This window comes from Aedes aegypti, chromosome 1 (genome assembly GCF_002204515.2).
Source record: "Aedes aegypti strain LVP_AGWG chromosome 1, AaegL5.0 Primary Assembly, whole genome shotgun sequence".
In the NCBI taxonomy this organism is placed as follows: Eukaryota; Metazoa; Arthropoda; class Insecta; order Diptera; family Culicidae; genus Aedes; species Aedes aegypti.
The window spans coordinates 238,810,916-238,837,067 of record NC_035107.1 but is presented as its reverse complement, the minus strand read 5'-3'; the positions used below and the strand labels follow the sequence as shown (position 1 = coordinate 238,837,067).

Below are 26,152 nucleotides of genomic sequence, written 5' to 3'. Positions count from 1 at the left end.
AAAACTTTTCATAAATTACTTCCAGGAATGCCCACAGAAATTTTTCCCAGAACATCTCAAACATCGTTGATATTTCCAAGAAACTATCCATTGATTCATTCAGAAATGCCCGGAAATGCACAATTTGTGTTTCTAACGATTAAACAATTTTCTTGTAACAATTCTTATAGTTGTTTTTCCCAAAAAGAATCGCCGTAGAAATCCTTAGAGACATTTTTAAATAACTCAATTATTAGGGAATTTCTGAAAGGTTGATTATAGAACGTCATGAAAAAACTCAGGGAAATCTAGATAGGAATTTGAGAAGACTTCCAAAGGAATAGAACATCGGTTTGCTGGAGAAATGGCATGGTGAAACGAAAAAAAACGAAAATGGTGAGTTTGCACAAACTAGTCTTGGATAATTTGTGAAGAACTTATTTTTTTGGAGAAAATGCACGAACACCTCCGAAATTAAATTAATAGAGGTGTAACTGAAGACAAATTTGAAAGAGTTACTGATGAGATTTCCTAAAAAAATCTAAAAATAATTCTTATAAGAGTTCCATGAAATAGTGGAAAGTTTGAAAGGTATGTTGACGGAACTCCTGGCGGATCTTCTAAAGAAATTTCCGAAGGAACTGTTATAAGAACTCTTTCAATAATCTGAGGCAAAGAAAGCTCACAGTCAATAACTGTGGAAGCACTCGTAAGAACAACCTTGAAACACAGGCCCTGTTCCACTTGGGACGCAATGCCAAAAACAAAAATTCAAGAACATTGAAATTATTAACATTTGATAATTCCTCTTTTTCAAAATTTAAATTCACAACAACTGCTACTGATAAATAAAGTGGTTTGTAATATGTTTCGGATTGATACTTACAAAACACAGATGCGCTGTTCATCATCCTTATCTAGATATCTTTTCAATATACCGTCGTGCGGGGTGACATTGGTCCATAAGGGTAACTTTGGGCCAAGATTTTTACAGCAAACTAAAACTAGAATAATGAAAACAATGTGGCAAGCTTAAAGAATACGTTGTAAATAGCCACTGTATGATCATGAATTAGTTTTTTGACTCACGTACTAGCCATGGGATGCACCGAAAAGGGCGGTCAAAGTCACCCCCTAGGCCCAATGTCACCCCGCACGGCGGTACTTTATAATACGTATAACGCTTTCAAGAGAGTTTCTATCATAATTGGGTAAGCTAATACACTACAGTTTGAAACAAATTACATACATGACTTCAGAACACGCTTGCTTTCCTAGGCCCCCTCCAGAAAAAAAATCTTGCTACGTCAATGAATAGGCCTCGTAGATGAATTTCAACGTGAAGTCGTTGGTTCTCATAGCGATTGTCCATTAGGGCTGTTCAAAATTCAAAAAGGTTTGAAAATCCCATCTCCCATATCTATTTTACCATTCTCATTATTAAAATAGTGTTCTGTGAAATTTTCAAGTTTTTCGGTGGTGCTTTCAATTTAATTCTTAAGTATGATAAGGAAGATATGGGAGACTGGATTTTCAATTTTTTTTTTAATTTGAACCACCCAATTGTCCATCAATGATCATGGCCTTATCAAGAAGGTACAGTTTGCTTGCGTCGGAGTTAACAGAGTTTTCTATTACTTCTTCTTTCTGGCGTTACGTCCCCACTGGGGCAGGCCTTAATTTTCTATTACATAATTGCCGGATTGCCGGATGACTACTTGAGTTGTAGCGATGACTGGAAGTTGTTCCGGTCGCAGACTAGTATGTATCTCCTGTGAAGACAAAGCTGTTAAAACATTGTTAAAGAACCTAAACATGGTTAGGCATATGGAATCAACCATTAGATTTATGAAAATTGTTTTTGTGGATATAAAAAGTGATATAGAATGCCATGTGGTACGGAAAACTAGATGCTGAAAAATGTAGATTAAGCATACTTTCACGTTATAATTGGCGTCACAATTCAATCCCAAAGGAACAGAGTATGCTACTCACTCAATAATTTAGTACCCTACTAAAATTCGACCAGCTCCAACCATATTTTTTGCAGTAATTTCGAAGTCTAACTCGGAAGTCATTCAGTAACTAACAGTAACTACGAAACCCTCAGTATCAACTTTGTCTGCATCATTACTCAAAACATAATCACTCTCCTTCTGCCAAAATCTACTGACCAAGCAGACATCCCAAAATATCTGCGCACTTGTCCAATCCGGCACCGGTCAACTTTCCAAATCAAACAATTTCCATTCACTTCGTCGCTGGGAGCAACTGATTCGACAAAGTGCCACAAACTATTCAATTTATGCGAAAGCCCGCCGGTTGGACCTTCCCGGGAGATGGAATTCCTGGTGCTAGCTAGGACTTCGCCATGAAACACACAAGCTGTCATCGGTATCATCGCTCAACCCCAAAAGTGTCCCCCAAGGGGTCCGGAATGTAGACAAGTCAACTTGTCGTTGTCGGTGTCGTCCTCGTCCTGGCTGGGGTAAATCCAAGTCAATAAACGGCTTGTCACCAGACTCCGGTCCCAATACGACGTCGACGACGACGCATCCCGGAGGATGTGCAATACGGCGAATCTACAGCAAGGCAGCTGCACTATCGCAAGCTACCGACAGTCGGTGCAGTGACGCAAACTAATTAAAATGAGCTTTTCATGCTTTAATATATTCAATTTGCCTGTCGGATCGTTGGTTGGTCGGTCGGAACGGAACGGAAGTCCAAACCGAAGAACAGTTGTTGTTTTTGGAACCTTCCGGGCGTCGTCGGAGGACATAGGCAGCAACAATGCCAACACAATGTACATTACCTTGAATGATGACGAAAAGGATGGTGCTCAGTGGCTCAGATTTAAGAAATCGCGGCGGAAAGTTCGCATTCTCAATATTTTTACTATTTGTAGTCATTAAAAGTGTCCTGGAACATGATTGAGGTTGGTACAGAGCCGGCTACTCAGCTTAGTGTTCAATGAGTACTTCCACAGTTAGTAACTGAGAGCTTTCTTTGTCAAAGTGCATTTTCGCATTCGTATATCGGGTGGCAGGTACGATGATACTCTATGCCCAGAAATGTCGTAGTGTTCTGAATCATCTAATATTGTGGATAAATGTTTGACTTTTTTTCCACTGAATACTAAATTTCGGAGATTGGTTTATTCCACTTAATTGAAAACTGAACCACTTGAGACGACTATCCGACCTTCCATTCAAGCCAACGAGCGCAAGACAGAGAGATTAATGGTGACAAAAGAGCGTTGAAATTGATAAGTTATTCAGGGAATATGATGACGGGACTCACCCTCTACGACTAGAACTCACTGCGGTACGGAGGATGAATCTTCTTCCCGGTCGTCTCCAAGGAAATCGTTACCGCTACAGGTACCGTAAACGTCAGGCTTAACAACTGTATCGCCGCGACCTGGGCTGCGGAAAGGGTAATTGAGCAATTAAAACTTTGTGTTGAAACACAAGAGAGGAATTGGTTTCGGCGGTGGTTGTGTTAAAATGAAGGATTTGGGGGTGCGGGTTTAAAATTTATGTTTCAATTTGCGGGGTTTGGGGATGGATGGAACAAAAACCAGTGCGAATGATTGGGGTTGTTATAACGGTCGAAATTGCTGGTCATTTTTGTGTGTTATAGAGCGGTTAAGGGTCAGCTTGGAGAGAGATTGATTTAAATGACCTGGCAAGGAAAAGCATCAGACTCAGTTACCAGAAGAACGAGAAAAACGGCTTTTTGGGCCAAATTTGTGTCAGAGATGAATTTCTAATCCGTGTGGCTAACACAATTACCAAGTTTTACAACATTTGCAATATAAAAAAATAAAATTATGGAAATTTAGAAAATTTTAGTTTGTGTTCAATGAAATTTGCGTGTCAATCTCTTGGAGAGATTGTGTGTATTCTCTTGGAGAAATTGAGTCCAATCTCTTGGAGAGATTATGTCCAATCTATTGTAGAGAATTGTGCAAATCTCTTTGCAATATTGCGTCCAATCTATTGTAGAGAATGTGCCAAATCTTTTCGAAAGATTATGTAAAATTTCTTGGAGAGATTATGTCCAATCTCTTGGAAAGATTGTGTCCAATCTCTGGAGAATGAGTCAAATCTCTTGGAGAGATTGAGTCCAATCTCTTGTAGAGATTGAATCCAATCTTTTGGAAAGATTGAGTCCAATCTCTTGGAGAGATTGAGTTCAATTTCTTGAAAGATTGAGTGATATCTCTTGGAGAGTTTGCTTAAAAGCTCTTGGAGAGATTGTGTCCAATTTCTAGGAAAGATTGCGTCTAATCTCAGGAGAGATTGTGTTCAAACGCTAAAAGAGATTGTGTCCAATCTGTTGGAGAAATTGTGTCCAAACTCTTGGAGATATTTAGTCCAATCTCTTGGAGAGATGAGTTCAATCTCTTAGAGATTGTGTACACACTCTAGGAGAGATTGTGCCCAGTCTGTTGGAGTATTTCTGTTCAGTCTCTTAAAAAGATTGTTTCCAATCTCTTGAAGAGTTATGTCCAATCTATGTAGAGATTGTGCCAAATCTCTTCGAGAGATTTTTGTTATATTTCTTGGAGAGATTGTGTCCAATCTCTTGGAAAGATTTTGTCCAATCTCTAGAAGAGATTGTGACCAAACTCTAGAAGAGATTGTGACATCCAGAAGAGATGTGACCAATCTCTAGAAGAGATTGTGTCCAATCTCTAGGAGAGATTTGTCAAATGTTAGGAGAGATTGTGTCCAATGTTTAAGAGAGATTGTGTCCAATATCTGTGAGAGATTGTGTCCAATCTCTTGGAGAGATTGTGTCAAATCACTTGAGAGATGTGTCCAAATCTCTTGGAGAGATTGTGTCCAATCTTTTGGAGAGAGTTGTGTCCAATCTGTTGGAGCGATTGTGTCCAATCTCTTGGAAGCGATTGAGTTCCAATCTCTTGGAGAGATTGTGTACAATCTCTTGGAGAGATTGTGTTGCATCTCTTGGAGAGATTGTGTCCAATCTTGGAGAGATTGGGTCCATCTCTTGGAGAGATTGTGGTCCAATCTCTTGGAGAGATTGTGGTCCAATCTCTTGGAGAGATTGTGTCCAATCTCTTGGAGAGATTGTGTCCAATCTCTTGGAGAGATTGTGTCCAATTCTTGGAGAGATTGTGTCAATCTCTTGGAGAGTTTGTGTCCAATTTCTTGGAGAGATTGTGTCCAATCTCTTGGAGAGATTTGTGTCCAATCTCTTGAGAGATTGTGTCTAATCTTTGGAGAGATTGAGTCAATCTCTTGAGAGATGTGTCATCTCTTGGAGAGATTGTGTCCAATCTCTTGGAGAGATTGTGGTCCAATCTCTTGGGATGAGATTGTGTCCAATCTCTTGGAGAGATTGTGTCCAATCTCTTGGAGAGATTGGTGTCCAATCTCTGGAGAGTTGTGTCCAATCTCTTGGAGAGATGTGTCCAATCTCTTGGAGAGATTGTGTCCAATCTCTTGGAGAGATTGTGTCCAATCTCTTGGAGAGATGTGTCCAATCTTGGAGAGATGTCCAATCTCTTGGAGAGATTGTGTCCAATCTCTTGGAGAGATTGTGTCCAATTCTCTTGGAGAGATTGGTGTCCAATCCTTGGAGAGATTGTGTCCAATCTCTTGGAGAGATTGTGTCCAATCTCTTGGAGAGATTGTGTCCAATCTCTTGGAGAGATTGTGGTCCAATCTCTTGGAGAGATTGTGTCCAATCTCTTGGAGAGATTGTGTCCAATCTCTTGGAGAGATGGTGTCCAATCTCTTGGAGAGATGGTGTCATCTCTTGAGAGATTGTGTCAATCCTTGGAGAGATTGTGTCCAATCTCTTGGAGAGATTGTGTTCAATCTCGTTGGAGAGATTGTGTCCAATCTCTTGGAGAGATTTGAGTCCATCTTTTGGAGGGATTGAGTCCAATCTCTTGGAGAGATTGAGTCCAATCTCTTGGAGAGATTGAGTCCAATCTCTTGGAGAGATTGAGTCCATCTCTTGGAGGATTGTGTCCAATCTCTTGGAGAGATTGTGTCCAATCTCTTGGAGAGATTGGGTGTCCAATCTCTTGGAGAGATTGTGTCCAATCTTTGGAGAGATTGTGTCCAATCTCTTGGAGAATTGTGTCCAATCTCTTGGAGAGATTGTGTACAATCTCTTGGAGAGATTGTGTGCAATCTCTTGGAGAGATTGTGCCCAATCTCTTGGAGAGATTGTGTCCAATCTCTTGGAGAGATGTGTCCAATCTCTTGGAGAGATTGTGTCCAATCTCTGGAGAGATTGTGTCCAATCTCTTGGAGAGATTGTGTCCAAATCTCTTGGAGAGATTGTGTCCAATCTCTTGAGAGTTTGTGTCCAATTTTCTTGGAGAGATTGTGTCCTGAATCTCTTGGAGAGATTGTGTCCAATCTCTGGAGAGATTGTGTCCAATCTTTGGAGAGATTGAGTCCAATCTTCTTGGAGAGATTGTGTCCATCTCTTGGAGAGTTATTGTGTCCAATTCTTCTTGGAGAGATTGTGTCCAATCTCTTGGAGAGATTGTGTCCAATCTCTGGAGAGATTGTGTCCAATCTCTTGGAGAGATTGTTGTCCAATCTCTTGGAGAGATTGTGTCCAATCTCTTGGAGAGATTGTGTCCAATCTCTTGGAGAGATTGTGTCCAATCTCCTGGAGAGATTGTGTCCAATCTCTTGGCGAGATGGTGTCCAATCTCTTGGAGAGATTGTGTTCAATCTCTTGGAGAGATGTGTCCAATCTCTTGGAGAGATTGTGTTCAATCTCTTGGAGAGATTGTGTCCAATCTCTTGGAGAGATTGTGTCCAATCTCTTGGAGAGAATTGAAGGTCCAATCTCTTGAGAGATTGAGTCCATCCCTTGGAGAGATTGAGTCCAATCTCCTTGGAGAGATTGAGTCAATCTTTGGAGATTGAGTCCAATCTCTTGGAAGATTGAGTCCAATTCTTGGAGAGATTGAGTCCAATCTCTTGGAGAGATTGAGTCAATCTCTTGAGAGTTGAGTCCATTCTCTGGAGAGATTGAGTCCAATCTCTTGGAGAGATTGTGTCCCATCTCTGGAGAGATTTGGTGTCCCAATCTCTTGGAGAGATTGTTCCAATGTCTTGGAGAGATTGTGTCTAATCTCTTGGAGAGATTGTATCCAATCCTTGAAGTGATTGTGTCCAATCTCTTGGAGAGATTTTGTCCATTCTCTGCAAGTAATTGTGTCACAATGTTTTATGATCATGATTCTAATTAAGCTTGAATTCATGAATTTTCTCACAAATTTTCATAATTGAAATTTGCTAAACTCATTTTTTGACCTCTCGATTCCAAAGAAACATTTTCTTTCCGAAACAGTTTTCTAGATCAAACTCCTCTACTCACCATTCCAACCTCAAACCCAGAAACCATGCCGCAAATTGCCCAGCTTTGCATTTCTCGAGACTTATCCATCGGATTGGAAAATAAACTTTTTGCTCTTTGCCCACTATCGGAGGAAGTGTCCTCGGCTCTTCCCAGCAAAAGAGCAAACGTCATCGAAAGTTATCGTTCCTTCCTAATCATATACACATTTCTCCATTCATCTGGGGATCTGGGATCCCTGTAGATCCTTATGGGGGGACCCCAATCATGGCTAACAGTAATTGGCTGCCATCGTTTTCCTACCATGGTACGAGGCGCACCACACATTGATTTCCAGATTCCAACAAATGTATGTTTGATCTCTTCGAATGGATGATGGGATCGGAAAACTCTGTTACATAGTCTCGTTTGCTCTTGTGTAAATCAAAATAGTTTGACGTGAGCTGACTGGATGTGTGGGTGGGAGTGTGGATTCGATACAGAGAGCATGTCGGTAAAATGCCATTTTCTCGTTGTGGATACTGCATGCTTAGCATATCCTAGGTAATCGGAATCGATTTATTGTATTCGTTTGTCAGCAGATTTGTGATTTCAACTTGTAGGAAAATTCTTTGGAATCCGATTGCCATTTTTGAACTGGATTCTCGTCATATTTCTTACTGAATCTCTTATCTCGTCTTCTAATGATGAGCTTCTTCAAATGCAGAATCAAGGCTAACGAAATGAAAGTAATTAACGTCTATATTTCTTTAAAGGTGGAATTAGACTTGGCAATGCTCTTGAAACTTGCACATACCCTATAAAGTAAAATTTCAATCTGTTATTGCGACGATGACTTAAACTCTGGATCCGTCTTTATCATCAACTTTCCTGAAGATGGCCCAAACTAACGATCGAAACGTCAAATGTAACAGAATTAATACATTACTTAGTTTTGATTTTGACCTACAAAAGCTTACACACGATCTCTCTTACACTCTCGATCCTACCGAAAGTTTATATGAATCATTTTTTTTTTTAATTTTTTTTTTTTGTTAAATATTGTTTATTTAGTTCTGGATAATAATAACATATTGATAATATAAAATATTAATCTGCTAGATTCAGCATGAATCTAGTCCATCTACATCTATTCTATTATTAACTGATTCATTAACATAGTTGATGTATTGAATGAAGATTTTTAGAGATTGTTTCGATTCACTTTACAATATTACTAAGAGCAGGTCAATAGAGATCGTTGAAGGTTAGCCTTTGCCCACCTCCCAGAATCGTCGTAATTTTCCGTTGCACGAGTGACCATGCCTGGGCAACTCGTTGGCACTCACAAAATTTATGCTGCAGTGTCTCGATGGCCACCACACAGTGCTGACAGTTTGGATCGTTGGGCTCGTCCCATGATGCTCATCAATCTTCGATGTTCGATCTTCTCGTTGACTAGAAGGTAAAGATCGCTACGCTGCTTCGACGAAAGTCTTTTTGATGAGATGTTTCTCCAGATTCTGTTCCAGTTTTGTCCTGGTTCATTTCGTTCTACTCTTGGTAAATCAATTTGATCCAAAGTAAAAAAGATGTATTTGCTCGCTGGTAGGATTTTGCTTGATTGTGATGGGGAAGCAAAGGAATTTGTTGGGATAAAAGTTTTAAGCAGGGAAATTCGGTCGTAGGTGCAATGTTTTGGGCAAGTTGGGAGTGATAGAAGGGAGTGGAATCAATTTCTTTTTAGATAAACGGTTGATTAGAAGAGCTTTGCATTTGATTGCTGGAAGATGCAATTTAAGCCCCCCAATTATCTCTGCTGCGCGGTAGTTGAAACATCGGTATTCGTGCTGGCACCCTCGAAACAAGAACGTTCCCATCGATGCTGTTAGTCTTCGCCGTGTGCGCGCACTGTGGTGGAACTATGGACGCGAGATAACCATACCTTCGATGAGATGAACGTATTCAACAGCACACCTTCTGTTAGTAGAGTGAAGGGATCGCATACTAATGCATCCAGATGATTTGTGCGATTCTAGACACAAGGCTGTTCCCAGTTCAATTTCACCATCTGTCTCATGGAGTTGGTAAAAATAACACCCAAACTTTAACTGGTCTCCGCTGTTTTGCAGACCAGGTAATCGTCAGTGGATCCCCATTGATGAATCCAACATCAATCGCTATTGTTTTTTGCATGTTCAACTTTGCGCCGGCTCCGAGTTCGTAACAGGAAAACAGACCAAATATACGGTTGATTGTAATGGTTGCTGTTACTTATAACAATGATGTCGTCAGCGTATGCGACGCAAAGATCACACCACATACCCGCTTAATCGTGTGAGAAAGAGGGTGAAGATAAACCACAAAAAAGCAGCATCGACATCGGGTCTCCTTGACGCACGGAGCGTTCAATTCGAACGGTTGAGATAGTCGCCCATTAATCAGAAGCCGTGACGAAGACGCGTTGCACTCGAGAGAGCAGTCGACAAAATCTGGATTGAGTCCCAGAGAGAGGAGGGTTCGGTGCAGGAACTCGTGGGATACGCGGTCGAATGCATGATCCATGTCGAATGAGATCATTTTCGCTCTTTGCTTTCGCGGCGATCAGCTGAGCAACACGATCCTTCAGTGAAAGAGTAGCTTGGAAGATGGAACGCTCGGTATTTGCACATTTTTTGTGCGTCGCTCAGAACTCGATTAGTCTGTAGGATTTTTTCTAATCGTGCTTTCATGACCCGACTGAGAATTTTGTAGTCTACGTTTAGCCAGGCTAATCGGACGGTATCCTCTCGCGGACTCATCGCCGCCTCTCTTTTTGATCAGCACATGGTCCCATCAGCAAATTCCGGGGAAGCTCGTTGGTCATTGCTTCATTCATTACGAAATACAGTTCACGATATATGACGTCGAATGATCGTTGATAGAACTCAGCCGGGTAGACCATCGGAGCCGGGTGATTTCCGTTCTGAGATGTTTTGATTTGCGCTCTTGAGTTCGTCGATCGTGATCTCTGCCATTAACAGCAATTATTGTCTTCGTCGTTTGCTGGGATAGCTCTCTCAGTTTCAAACCTTTCTTCCCGCGTCTTGCCTCGTCTCTTCTCTCGCATAAAGGGTTCCGGAAATATCGGAACATGTGCTGCTCAATTTCAAGCGAGCCTCGAAGTTGATCTCCTTGCTCGTTCTGTAATTCTGTTATCACAGTTTTTTTTCCTTCGTCTGTCGCCCACCTGAAGGTGGACAAGCTCTCTCCCGCCACAAAAGTTTCGTTGATCCTGATGAAATTTTGCGCAAATTGACGTTGTAGCGTTAGCATTTGTGCTTTTACACCGGTTGATGGTCGATATCATGCCTGGATTCTGGTAGTAGCCGTCATATGCGATTCTTAATTGCCCGATGTTCGGCGTTGAAAATGTTGAATGCTTCTCTGGATTTCCAACGATAAAACGATTTAATTTTTTGGGCTTCGCGTACGACAGCCACCATGCCAACCAGCTGGGAAAATTTCTCCTTTGCCGGGTCCAAAACTGCCAGCGAAATTTCGAACTCTTCGATATTTTCAGCTTGCAAAAGGTGAGGTCGAGGGACCAGAAGCCGCGTCCTTGTTCGCGGCCAAGGTGGGGGAGACAAATTCGCGCTGTTAATGCCTTGTGATCGGTGAACGCACACAACGTGCGTGAACGCATTCCGAAGATGTTCGCATAACCCTGTGCTCACATATATACGATCTAGCCTAGATGTCGCGTTGTGTGTGATGTATGTGGGTGCAGGTGTGTTTGGGATATAGTTTCAACCAAACATCGTGTAGTCGCAACTGTTTGTAAACGGTCGCCTGCAGAGCTGGACTTGTATTGGGGACTTGTTGAGTCCCCCTGACGTAACACACAGTTAAAATCTGCTGCAAGGATGACGTTGCTGCGTGTTGAAGCGAAGATAATAGGCAAATCGTACCGTTGAAAAACCTTTCCCGCTCGGCCCGGGCAGCTGTTCCCGACGGTGCATAGACATTGCAGAGCGTCGTGTTCTGTAATCCGCAAAGCGATGAGACGACCATCTAGGCTCTTCTCTACATGGGAGAACCGAAATGTGGTCTTTGAGTGCGATTTCTGTTCCCCGCCTGGCGTGGGTCTACATTACAAATGACGGTGAATCCGGGGAGAGAAAGCTGATCATTCTCTACCTCTTTGTAGAAAAATGATATCGAGATCGAGTGTTCGGATGAAGGTCCGAAGTGCTTCGATTTTCGTGGCGTTCGTGATGTTGTTGATTATTTACGGTAGCGAGATTGTAACTGGTGAACTCAGCCATTAGATTGCTTCGTACCTCCTTCTCGCTTGTTTTCTTGGTTCCTCCTCCACGCGGGGCTCTTGCCTGGTGGTCGGACTCGGAGTTGTCGCTTGGAGGCAGTTGAGCCGACGGACGAATCTGTTTCGTTGCCATACTGATGTTCCACAGCAGCTCTGCGAAACATTCCACAGCTAGCAGAAGGCTGTTGACCCTGTAGTGGCGGTCACTGACCCACTAAAGGGGGGAATCTTTGTTCGGTTAGGCGATTGATGGTGGAGGTTGTTGTGGCTTTTGGTTGCGGGATTGGTTTCGGCGGTGGCATTGATTCTGCCTGCACGGAGTCGGGGTTAGTTTTGTTCGCTTTGGAAGCGGTTTGGTTCTTTGTTTTGTTTGCCCTGGTTTGTACCAGCGGCGATCGTAATGTGGGCCGCCTGGGGCTGGTGTGGCTCATCTGCTTGGCGGCATCAGCCATAAGACTTTTGCACAAGCAGTTTCTTATTTTGCACGCAGGGTTAGTCCTACATGCACATAATCCCGGCAATGCTTACATGTGTTACGCTGCCCGAAATAGCCAACGGCTGTCAACTCTCCGTCAATCGTAACCCACGATTCAATGTTTTGGCTTCACAATCATCTTGACGATTCGAACGCCGGTCAAGACACCTGGGAAATCGACATCGATTCCGCTCCGTTGCTCGCGAATCTCGATCACATCACCGTAGTTTTCGAGGAATTCGGTGATTTTTTCATCGGACACATCTTCGGACAAGTCGTAGGAGTCTCACCTCTACCGCTCCATCCTCCATTGTTTATCCGCAATGGATACTTTTTTTCCATCGACAGATATTTCGTGTTGATTGTCGTGTTCTTCGCAAATACGTTGCGCCAGCGTTAGATCGACAACCTTCACGAACGTAACACCGAGTAGCTCTGCTGTTTTGAATTCGCAACACATCACAAGGTTGAAGACCCAGAACCGTCGCACAAAATTTGTAGACTTTAGCAACGTCTGGTTTTCTTCGGCACACTTGAAAAGTCTATGCGAAATGTATTCTCCGCCGGCCATGAACGGAGTTGCGGTATCGCACATATGCACCGATGGCTTAGCGACGAGAAAAATAACCGAAAACGAAATTTATAATTTGGTTTGGGTTCGACATCCACGGAACGATAGCAAAAACGCGTCTATTCAGCTCGGAAGTTGAGCGCTCACTAATTCTCGTCAGCATGATGTACGATTCAACATGATGCATGATGTGGATTTAACGAAAATTTTAATAAATAATATTTCTTACTGAATCTCTTATCTCGTCTTCTAATTGATGAGCTTCTTCAAATGCAGAATCAAGGCTAACGAAATGAAAGTAATTAACGTCTATATTTCTTTAAAGGTGGAATTAGACTTGGCAATGCTCTTGAAACTTCAACATACCCTATAAAGTAAATTTCAATCTGTTCTTTGCGACGATGATCTTAAACTCTGGATCCGTCTTTATCATCAACTTTCCTGAAGATGGCCCAAACTAACGATCGAAACGTCAAATGTAACAGAATTAATACATTACTTAGTTTAATTTTAACCAACAAAAGCTTACACACGAATCTCTCTTACACTCATCGATCCTACCGAAAGTTATATGAATCATTTGATAAGCTCTCAAAAACAATGTAGCACTTAAATTTTGCTGGAAGAATAACCTTTTTCCAATGTCATACACTTAGATCCCCAAAATATTGAATCCCATCCAGCCTCTCTCCCCCGAGGAGAATATGATTTATGTTGCACCGAGAATGCAAAGCGTCCGGAACGTGTCGTCATGTGGCTCATTGGGAATCGTCATCACCTTAGCACGTACGTCATGTGCAGCCTCAGTCTGGTTGTGGTGATCTCCGGTTCCAGTGCAGTGCAGTGGTGGTATCCCGTTTCAAGACCAGCTTCGAACGAGTAGACACTACACAGACAACCAGAAGGAGTACTGATGAAATTTCCATCGACCTATGGATGATTATTTCAGATTCACTATGTTTCAAACCTCACAACTAGAGACGCGCGTGTCGTTTTCTTCGTGTTTGACGTTTTACACTAGCGCCTTCTGCACGTCATGTTGCACATAACAGTATTTTGTGCAACATGGTCATCAGATGATGCTAGTTTTTAACTAGGCGATGAATTTCAAATAAAATTGTTGAACGTCGATTTGCCTATGATTCGCTTTTGCAGCCCTACCATGGATGAACGACTGTAATCTGACCATCCAAATCTGCCCGGAAGGTGTACCTCTTGTGCCCTTTTGCGCCATGAGGTGACGGAAGTCGGTCGCATTGGGGAGAAAATGTTTTGATATCCCTTGGAATGGTGAGCTTTTTCGCACAGAGAGAGAGTGCACACTGTAGCCTCCTCTAGTTATATCGTCGTCCTCTACAAGTATCGATGATGGATTGCGAAAATGGATGGGAACGTCCTTCGTGTTCCGGCGGATTTCTTCTAATGGCCTGTACTCGTTTTGTGCCAGCACCAGAAGCAGCCCGAAATGCTGCTAGACAGACTCTGCTGTCTTTCTGGGATGCACTTCTTGGCTTGGTGTTGCTTCTCTTGGAATAGAGTTGTGTGGAATAATTTATCTATGACCGAAAAAATCTACAGTCTACTATCCATAACTCAATAATATAAATATTGAAAGGACCATTGAGTTGGGGAGTATTGAGTTACAGTTCATCTCGGGACCAACGGCTTTACTTCCCTTCCGAAGGAAGTCGTCACTATAACTTTTTACGTCATAAGTGGCTGGGGGATGGGATTCAATCCCAGGTCCTCGGCGCGAGAGGCGTGTGTTCTAACCACTACACCAGGTGTGTCTCCCCGTGAAACAAACTGAGATCAGTGTTGAAAGCTATCACGGTAGTCGATACGATTTCGTTGTCATTCGACAGCCTGAGTTTTCAGCATTCACAAACGAACGTACGAAACAAATGTCAATGAATGCAGCTGACCTCGCCAGAAACCGCTTCGGTTTCATTTATTTCTATCTTTTTCTCGTAATAATTTGTGTCACATTCACATAACAACCAAAAGTTAACTGTTCTTATTGTTTATGATTGTACACTTCTGAAATTCTTGCAAAATTTATGATTTATGAAAATGTTATCGTGTCAAACGACATTCGTTCCACAGTTTTTGTGTTTCTCGACGTTCGTGCTACCGCTCGAGTTGTGTGTGAGAGGTGCGAATGCATTGCAATTGAAAGATTTTCTGGTATTGGTTAAGTATTGATTCGAGGATCCTTTCTTAAGAATCAATTCAAGATTTTTAATGGGAATTCTTCCAAAATTTCATCTAACTTTTAAGGTACCTTTAAGTTTTATAATTTTTAATAAAATAAGTGATTGTCTGATCATTTATCGTATCGGCAATGATAAATACATTTTTCAGATTTTTATTGTACGTATTTTATGAGCCGGCACAAATTTCGTACAACAAAGTCGCTCAGAAATAATACGATTTGTGCAAAACTTATAAGAATAGCTCCCAGACAATGTAACACCATTAACAAAAAGGTAGCGAAAAAAATCTACTCTTGAGAAATAAAAAGATAAAACGTGTTAAAATCTGATTTGTCTCTGCATTAGCCTTGACATAGCAGTATGGTAAAGTCGTGCCCATACTTTCTGGAACACTCTATAGGACATTTCCCAGAAAGTCAAACCTCAGATAGACATTCCCCAGAACCGTTTTTATTCTTTTCCAAGATACAAAAAAAAATAAATTTGATTTTGTTCAGTTTTTCTTTTTTAAATTTTTCGTTAAAAATGATTTGCCAGATGCTTCAAAAAGGACACAATAATTCACCCAACTTCAATATTAGATCATCATTTCATTGTTAGGGATGGTACACCAAATGATGTCACGCTATATTTCAACTTTTTTTTAAATGCTGTTGTAAGGGAAAAGCTTTGATTTTCGACCTACAAGAATTGTACCAATTTTCGGATTTGGATGCAGAGTAAGCCAAAATCGTCGGGATGGCTCAAAAACTAATGCTAGGTCCGAAAACTGATGCTTTTCCCCTATTCTATCGGTGTCCATTTACCTGGATTTTAGCAGTCCTAGGATTTTTTTTAGGGGAATGTCCCATTCTGGGGACTGGCTTTCTGGGAAACGTCCTATTCTGGGGAATGGCGTTCAGGGAATGTCATTCTGGAGAATGGGTTTCTGGAAAATGTCATACAATCGACCAGTTAATGCAAAGATTGCAGACATTAAAGATCGGGAAACGTTAGATAAGAAAAAAAGATAAAACACATATTTTTTCATAAAATGTAGAAACAGCATTGATACCTTATACATTGACTCAATAGGGTCCTGAAATGTTTGATTAAAACTTGCTTTTTTTTTAAGTATACGAATTAATTAAAGTTCTTGCAGGAACATTTGGCAAATTTTCCCGTTCAAATAACGGCTATGTAATTTTTAAACTTCAATTTCAAAAATAGGTCATAATTTGAATCTTAACACTTTTGTGGACAAAATCGCCACAGGGGCTCAACTTTTTAACACTGGAGTTGTTCCTGTCTGACCTTTTGGAAAGGACACGGAAAACAAAATACACCCAAAATTTGAGTTTAAACTAAGAAGTGTGACAAAATCTTAAAAAATCAGAAAATAGTTCTTTTGGCTGTAAACTAATGGAAAGCATTTGAAAAGTGAGTAAATCTGTGTTTCTGGCATGAACTTAAGCGTTAATTTAAACAGTGCTTTAAGACTCTATTATCTCGGATATGAGTTATAATAAAAATAGTTAATTCCATTCCTATCGTTGCCATTTTGGCCGCCCGCAGTTGCTACTCCGTTATTGCAAGAACAGCTGTACTTACACAGGGAACCAACAGATGCTACTCAGGATCTATAGCATCTTCAATGTGTATGTACTGGTGCTCTCATTATTATAACAAACAATACCGGCGCCGGCTGCGTCCGATTGCAGGTCAATTTGGGAATGAGAGGGAAATGTTGACGTGTTACTTGCTTTATGGAAGCCAAGAAGTCCTCTGCACTGCCACAAGAAAACACTGGGAGTTTGGATATGGAAAGAATTCGTTTTGGTTAGCGATAAAGATATAATTTTAAATGAATACGTGAACATATACACGGATGATCGATACCGAGAGCGCGGTTACTATGCCAACCGGACACGATCCGAATTCCGTCGCTCGCCCACAAAGCAGCATGCAACAGATGCAACGAATCAAACACTACTGACCCAATGGTATTTACCCTATAAAGTTAACGATTTTCTATATCATGTTCTACGATTTTGACGTATATGGCGAGTTCAATCAACACAAACACCATTTTTTGCACCACAAAGATATATCTTTGTATACAAGTTTTAAATCGTTGGTGTTTTATTCGAGTCGAGTGAAGAATAAGAGTATTATTTTGGGAGAAAACAATCTGGCGGCCACCTTGTATTTTGACGCCATCTCGATTTTATGTAGAAGAATGAATTTTTCACCTCGATAGCAGTTACGTGTTGAATTCCGGGGCTACCAATAAAAACAGGTTACACAGCGTAACAAAAATGATATTAATCATGGATGATTAAATAATATGTCTCTAGAGGATTGAGAACCGCTGAATCTGATGCCGTTCTCAGAAATGACCCTGCACGTCACAATTTTTAGCTACAGGTCGCCAAAATTGCATAAAACACTGATTTAATTGATGTTTACATGAAATCTAAGGTATGATTTATCAAACTTTTTTGTGATCCAATCCAGCAAGCATGTGAAATAGGACTTCACTTACTTCACCTACGACTGGAAACATGATTCTTTGTTGTGCAAAAAATGATGTTTGTGATGATTGCACTCGCCATATACGTCAAAATCGTAGAAAATGATTTAGAAAATCGTTAACTTTATAGCGTAAATACAATTGCTCACCTAGCTTTTGTAGCCTATCTTACTCAGTTTTTTTTTCTCAGCTTTCTGATGGTGATCCCAGAATTCAAAACGTGCGGTGCGCTAATTGTGAAAAACGATTTTTCTAACGAAATTCAAAATGGCGGCCAAATTCAAAATAACCACCAAATTTGTTTAAGCTTCAAATGAAAGCTAAATCCTTTCTCTATACGATGCCACTAAGTTTGCTATGTGTTCCAACGGTAATATGAGACATATCACGCGAAGAAACACCTAAAATTCATAAAAAATGGGCTTTTTTCGCAAACTGTATAGCTATCTGGCGTACGAGAGGTCTTAAATTAACCATTTCATCCGACGGGCACGCGTTCTATGAACACTGCTCCTGACAAACTTTCTTCTCCGTATTTCGATATGCCCAATATCAAAGGATAGTAGACCAGATTTTCGTAATTTTTAATAGTTTAGGAGCGGTAAATAACGTCTGCTTGTTTATTTTCGATTGTCAATCCTAGTATTCATTAAAAATATGTTCTTTGCCTCGATATCTCCCTATCTCGATGGTCCATCCGATATCGAGATGTAGAGAGTCGACTGTATTTATTCGAACTAATCCCTAGTTCTGATTGAATTCATGATTATTTTTCCTAAAAAATATTGAATGTTTTTTGATAAGAATTCTCTTGGAAATTTGAGACAAGTTTTCAGAAGAACTCCAAGAATAATCGTAAAATAAAAACAATAAAAAATCTCATATGAAATCGCAAAAAACTGCCAGAAAAATTTCTACAAGTATTTTATTATGTTATACCTGGAATAGTTCCTAGGATAATCCGGGAATAAGTGCTATGAATATACAAAGGGAATTCCTTAAATAATTCGTATTATCGAATTGCTGGGGAAATTATTAGTATAGCATCCAAAACCTTTTTAAGGCAAACTATGTTGAACAATCCCTGGAGTAATTTCTTGGAGAATCCCTGCCTAAAACTATGCTTGAAGATGGTGGTAGTGAAAACGCCAAAACTCTTGAAACAAATCCTGTGTTTTGAAAAAAAAAAAATCTGCCAGGAATCCGAAGATATATTCCAGAAAATACTTTGAAGTATTGCTAACGACTCGTTGGAGTAATTCAAGGGGCTCCGAGAAACGATTTCTGGAAATAAACCCTGCTACGATTATTAAAGATATTCCTTATAGAATCGAAACAAGAACATTTAGATGAATCTCAGAAGGAATTAATGGGAAATACATGAAACTATCTGTTATCAAATTCTTTGACTACTTTTTTAAGACGTCACGTAGACCTCTTTCGCAAAGCGCACTTCTTTCGAAAGAATTTCATACCCATCCAAACACAACGCTTTCTATTGTATATGCAATGCCTAGCCGAGGGCGCATTATTTATTAGGTATTGAAAGACCACGCGCTACTCGCCAAGGACATGCTGGGCGAGACTTGTATAGTGCTGCCTCTCAATGGGTCGAGACGTTCTCAAACGACCGTCGATGAGTTCTCTCGTGCTGTAAGGGTAACAGTGAACAGGGAGTTGTGAGTTCGTGAGTTCGATTCTCACCGAGAAGACGTGTAACTTTTTCGCATGTTTCACATCAATTTGTACATTTAATGCAATTGAAATGTATATGTAATGTTTAGTTCAACGGCAGTTGTTCTAATTCTATTGTGTTCAATACTCATATTGAACTTTCTGAGAATTCTTCAGATTTTTGTCGAGAGCTGTATAAACGATTCCAAATCTTCCCGAATCATTCTATGCCAACCGGTTTTATGCCAATCTTCCCATTCTCCGACGTTTCATGTCCGGGAGCTAAATCGTCTAGTCGAGAGGATCCACCTTCGCACAGTTGCACACAGATTACAAAATGCTTTTACGGAAAAGATTTTCTTCAGCTCGGTAAACCATTCTCTATATACGATGCTGCTGGATGCATTGGCCAAAGAAGAACAACCATACACGATGACGACGACGACGCCGACCATCAGGATAACAATGATAGTCGTCCTGCCTCTACGCCGTGATTTATGCAATCTTTCCTCTAGCCCTAGCAGCATCAGCAGAAGGCGGCGTCCATTTATTACGTAACGCTAAAATTGGAAATTTTGGACCCCCTCCCCCCCCCCTCCGTAACGCTTCTTGTATGAAAAATTTTAATTTTTTGTACGAACCGTAACACTTTAGCCTACTCCCCCCCTCCCCCTGGAGCGTTACGTAATTTGTGGATGCCGCCGAAGCATATTCTAGATTTTGGACTTTCTCTAAATTGGTTGGCGTCTGCGGGGCTGCATCCAGGCCATTATTCACTGTTTATTGCTGTCAGTGAGCTGACGCACAATACTCCCTCAACCCCCCACCACCCGAAATCCCTTCAGCTTCACAAGATAATTTAACCTCAAAACCGATGTCCCGTGTCTGGTTTTCAGCTGTTCGTGCCCCCGTGGACTCCGGCGGATCCCCGCTACCGGTTCCAGGTGCTGGAGGAACAACCGATCGGTACCATCCTGACGACGATGCAAGCAACAGATGCCGACTCGACCGTCGCCGAGTACCGGATGACAGATAACAGCCATTTCGAGATAAACAACACAACAGGTAAGTGCCCCATCTCTTGCTGTTCGCTTACTTTTACCTTAGAAAAACAGACGTTACACTTAGAACGAATTTAATTGAAATTCATCGCCCAGTTTACACCATCACCATCATAAGGGATGGTACACAAATTATGTCACGCTAAATTTCAACTTTTTCAACCCCCCCCCCCTTTGTCACACTTTTTGTATGAGTCCTCTGAAAATTTTGTAAGGCTGGTCACGCTTGGCTCGACCCCCTCTCCCCCCTTGGAGCGTGACGTAATTTGTGCATGACCCCTAAGACCTGCCGATGGCGGTGGATTGAAACATCAAACGTGAAGAAAAGCGATGCGCGCGCCTCTAGATGTGAGGTTTGAAACATAGCAAAAGTGGTCGATGGAAATCACTTCAGTGTTACGTCGGTTTGTCTATGCTTTTACTGAAAGAGGGTCAGTGGATCGTCCTTTTACCAACGAACCACGATGACGTCGACAGCATTAGCTCAAGACGTCGTTGGTAGTTTGGATGGCCGTTCCGGAAGGGTGAATGTTCTCTCTACAGAGAATGATTTACAACGTATGGCCTTCGGGAAAGGTAAAACTACCGAATGGTTGTTGCAACATGACCAAGGTGTTGCTACTCATGTTATCGGACTTGTAACAGAATAGTTCCTGAAAGGTGTTTCTGTTAATGACCGATTTTGTTCCAGGCCTTTAGAACTAGAACTGATAGTAGTCAATGTGCTAAGTTTTCTTTATGGTTTACCTTCAAGAATTAACGATTGTCTTTTTAGCTAATAACTTGAACAGCAGAGGCGCTATATTGGAGAAACGATTCACTTACCCTCTCCAAACCATATGGGAGACGTATGCAATGATTTTAACATACCTACGGTATTTTCCGTATCTTCAGATCTCAATGATTAGGGAGGTTGATGTCTACGACAAAATCCGGTTTGTTAACCCTCTAATATATTGTACATTTGTATATTATTAGTTCGGAAATCAAAGTGATTTTATTTTTGGCTTATGCCTTGGGCCACACGCGTATTAGGAAAGATAGGGTGCCGGTACCAATGAATGTTATGTACCAGTATATTGGACTATGGAATAAAACGCATATTTTTAACAATACCGAAAAGCTAAACATTACATATAATTTGCAATTGGATTGGATTGATAAATTGATGTGAAGATATGCGAAAAAGTTACACGTCTTCTCAGTGAGAATCGAACTCACGACTCCCTGATCTCTAGTTGGGGCGCGTTACCACTACGCCATGAGAGGACTCATAAACGCAGAAGTTAACCTGAATTCGATTTCAGCTCAATAACCACGTGGTCCTTTTTCGCAAAGTGCACCTCTTTCGGAAGAATTAGATGCTCATCAAAACACAACGCTTTCTATATATATCCAATGCATAGCCCGAGAGCGCATTGTTTTTTAGGTATAGCAACTACATCAACTAATTCTTCCGAAAGAGGTGCACTTTGCGAAAAAGGACCACGTGATTATTGAGCTGAAATTGAATTCAGGTTAACTTCTGCGTTCATGAGTCCTCTCATGGCATAGTGGTAACGCGCCCCAACTAGAGATCGGGGAGTCGTGAGTTCGATTCTCACTGAGAAGACGTGTAACTTTTTCGCAAATCTCCACATCAATTTGTCCATCCAATCCAATTGCAAATTATATGTAATGTTTAGCTTTTCGGTAGTTGTTAAACTTCCACTCGGCTGGTTAGCCGTAAACCACGATTCATAATTAAAAACAAGCATATTTTTAGATAAAAATGACATGCGGTAAATTTGGTGAATAGATCGCCTCTAGTTTAGTCGATTTGCCAAATTTCGGCGTTTTTTTTTCAATTTAAAAGTCATAATAATAATTAATTTGTCGCAAAAAATTGCTCCCTTGCACCAGTTGTCGTATTCCAGTAGTGAATCATCTGATGGAAGCAGTTTTTAAATAGATATAAAAATATAAGAAGTGTCCCAGAAATGATCTCTAGGCTTCTTTTGAAAGATTTGCTGCTACGAGGGAAAAAATGTTGAACCTATGTAAAAGTCGACTATTTTGTTAGAAATTCCTTAAGCTTTTCCGAACATCTACAACTGGAGCACTAGCGCAAACTAGTGAAAATATTGTTATCTAATTTTGCTCAAATCGTGTAGTAGTCTTCAGCAAAATTGTAAATAATGATAATTGATAATTTTTCTTCTCAGAAACCAACTTTGTACAAACGTTTGTGCGAGAGTTACAGAGCATCTTGTGTTTGCTAAATGAATGAACTAGTAAAATTAGAACTGAAACGATCGTCCATTGAAATAATATTATGATACAAGTGAAAATGATCATGCATTTCTCTCAAACTTTTATTGTTGGCAGTCTTTAGTTTTGAGGGATCCGGAAACAAAGCCAGAGATAGCATTCCCTGCATTAGGAAGTATTCTATGCACATACTTCGTTTGTGCTGTACCGCATGAAGATTTTCCATCAAGCATGTGCGGATTTGCCTGGGTGTATCAGCTCTATTCAGCTTGCGAATCAGATACGTTTCCAGTGGAACCTGCACGAATTTCTTCAGAGTTTCAAACAATAATTCCTATATGAACGGTTATAGCGATATTTCAAAATTTAGCTAAAATTTCCTCCAGGGATTGATCGATGAAATCCATTAGAATTCTTGACAAGGATACTATCAGGAATCCTTCCAAGGTACCACCTAGAATAATCCTCTCAAGGATTCTATCCAGAATCCTTCAAAAGATTCTATCCATAATCCTTCCAAGGATTCTATCCAGAACCCTTCCAAGGATTTCATCTAGAATTCTTCAAAGGATTTTATCCAGAATCCTACCAAGGATTCTATCCAGAATCCTTCCAAGGATTCTATCCAGACTATTTCCAATGAATCTATCCAGAATACTTCCAAAAATTCTTTCCAGAATACTTCCAAGGATTACATCCAGAATACTTTCAAAGATTCTATCCAGAATCGATCCAAGGATTCTATCCAGAATCCTACCAAGGATTCTATCCAGAATCCTTCCAAGGATTCTATCTAGAATCCTACCAAGGATTCTATCTAGAATCCTACCAAGGATTCTATCTAGAATCCTACCAAGGATTCTATCCAGAATCCTACCAAGGATTCTATCCAGAATCCTACCAAGGATTCTATCTAGAATCCTACCAAGGATTCTATCCAGAATCCTACCAAGGATTCTATTCAGAATCCTTCCAAGGATTCTATCAATAATCCTTCCAAGGATTCTATCTACAATCCTCACAATGATTCCTACTCCTTCCAACGAGTCTTGAATACTTCCAAGGATTCTATCCAGAATACTTCCAAGAATTCTATCATGAATCCTTCCAAGAATTCTATCAAGAATCCTTCCAAGAATTCTATCAAGCATTCTTCCAAGAATTCTATCAAGAATCCTTCCAAGAATTCTATCCAGGATCCTTTCAAGGATTCTATCCAGAATCCTTCCAAGGATTATATCCAGAATCCTTCAAAGAATTATATCAAGAATCCTCCCAAGGATTCAATCCAGAACCCTTCCAAGAATTCTGTCTTGTATCCTTCCAAGGATTCTATCGAAAATCATTCCAAGGATTCTATCTAGAATCTTTCAAAGGATTATATCTAGAATCTTTCTGATGATTATATCTAGAATCCTTCAGAGGATTACATCAAGAATCCTTCAGAGGATTACATCAAGAATCCTTCAGAGGATTCTATCCAGAATTCTTCCAAGGATTCTATCTAAATTCCTTCCCAGGATTCTATTTAGATTCTTTTCCAGGATTATGTCCAGATTACTTCCTAGGATTCTATCTAGAACGCTTCCAAGGGTTCTCTCTAAAATCCTTCCAAAGGTTCTATCTAGAATCTTCCCGTCTTCCCATGGGTTCTTTCCTAGAATCCTTCCAAAAGTTCTATCTAGTTTTCTTCCAAAGATTCTATCTTGAATTCTTTCATGGATTCTATCAGGATCATTTTCAGGGATTTCATCAGGAACCGTATCAAAGATTCCATCAATACTCGTTTCAAAGGTTCCGTCAATAATCGTTTTAGGGATTCCATTAGGTATACTTCTAGGCATAAGGGGCAACTTTAGAGAGAAAAAAAGGCATTGTCCCTGGTGATGCATCAGCAAATCCTTCCCAGAATTTCGTCAAGATTCCATCAGTAATCTTGCAAAGGATTCCAACAGGAATACTTACAGGGATTTCATTAGAAATTTAAGGAATCCTTCAAGGAATATCATCAGGAAGCTTTCCATAGATTTCATCAGAACTTCTTCAAGGACTTCCGTTCAGAACCCTTCAAGAAATTTCATCAGAAATCCTTCCAGGGACCCCATAAGATAGCATACAGTAATTCCAGCAGAGATTACTTCCAGGGATTCCGTCAAAGAATCCAAAAAAGATAGACTGGATCAAATCCTGTTTATTTTTTTATTTTTTGAGCATCATTCATGAAGTATCCGAAGAAACTTCTGTTCTTTAATAAATCCCTAATGCCTTGTATATTCTTCTATCAATACACAGTGGGAAAAAAGGTGACAAACCGACGAAGAATTTTTTTATCTTGTGAACGTCGCATGTATTGTTATCATGTCCATTTTATTCAAATTCTATATTATTATTAGGTTTTTAATAGAATTTCTCACATCTTATGCAAGGAAACTGTGTATGTGCTATGATATAACGTTTTTTATACGATAGGAATATGAAGATGAGATTGCAGGAGTTGGATATGACCACACGGATCATTTCACCCGAATTCCCCAGTTTATCAGGTTTTTCAGATGATTTATCATATTATATGCTGGAAACCCGATAATAATCTAAAGAAAGGAGTGCATGAATTAAAATTGATCATACGGTATCAAGCTCATTTTACCCGAATTCTCCCGAAGTTCTCGATAGAATTTCTCATATAGGCAAGGAAACTGATTATGAGCAATTGACATAACATTTTCTAAGCGATAACAGTCTGAATAAGTAAGTGCAGGAACCCAAACTTTCCACACTGATTGTTATCATATTTATTTTACCCAAATTCCCAATTTTAATCAGGTATCTGGTAAGATTTCTCATGCTATATGCAAGGAAACTGCTTATGAGCTTTTCAAATAACATTTTCAGAGCGATGTTAGTCTAAGAAAGTTATTGCTGGTATTAAAAGTACCACACGGATCGTTATCATGCTCATTTTGCCCAAATTCTCCACTTTTTATACTATTTACAGGGAAGCTGATTATATGGTACTGAAATAACGTTTTCAGCGACAACAGTCAAAGAAAAGGAGTACATGAATTTAAACTGATCACACGGATCGGTATAGTGTTTATTTTAACCATATTCTCCAATTTGTAAGGTTTTTATTTGATTTATCATATTATATTGACCTTATGTTTTGGGGAATAAAAGTATAAGAGAGTGAGTGCAACGTCTTCGCTCACTTAATCAGAAGTTATCGCTTAGAAAACGTTATTTTAATAGTTCATGAACAGTTGCTCTGCAATTAATATCAGAAATCCTAACAAAAGTCTGATCTTTTGGGTAAAATGAGCATGATACCGATTCGTGTGGTCAGTTTTGATTCATGTACTCCCTTCTCTAGACTATTATCGCTTAGAAAACGTTCTGTCAATAGCTAATAAACGGTTTCTCTGTATATAATATCATAAGTCATATGAAAACCTGATAAAATAGGGAATTCGGGTGAAATAGGCATGATATCGATCCGAGCGGGCATGTTCAACTCCTGCACTCACATCTTCGTATTCCTATCGGCTAAAACACAATATATCAATAGCTCATACACAGTTTTCCTGCATATTATTTAAAAAAAAGCATTCCTCCAAGGTTAAGAATTGCGTTTCTCAGATAGTATGTATGCTTTAAGTAAAGCTGAAGGTGGACTGTGGCTGCTCAATCATGAATGAAGGATTAAATGGTGAGCTCGTTTCATGCTTTTATGTAAATATGTAAATCGTTACAACGGTGGGGCGTTAATTTGA

At 40.2% G+C, this 26,152-nt stretch overlaps 1 protein-coding gene across 5 annotated transcripts in view; it reads left to right on the top strand.

Moving 5' to 3' along the window:
- The window catches only part of LOC110674038 (cadherin-87A), an 869,996-nt gene that overhangs the window by 774,434 nt on the left and 69,410 nt on the right, over positions 1 to 26,152 (top strand). For all 5 annotated transcript variants that reach the window (XM_021837330.1, XM_021837335.1, XM_021837332.1 and 2 more), the window contains one exon: positions 19,968 to 20,136. In XM_021837330.1, coding sequence (XP_021693022.1) covers positions 19,968 to 20,136 — 169 coding nt within the window. The remainder of the gene's footprint in view (positions 1 to 19,967; positions 20,137 to 26,152) is intronic.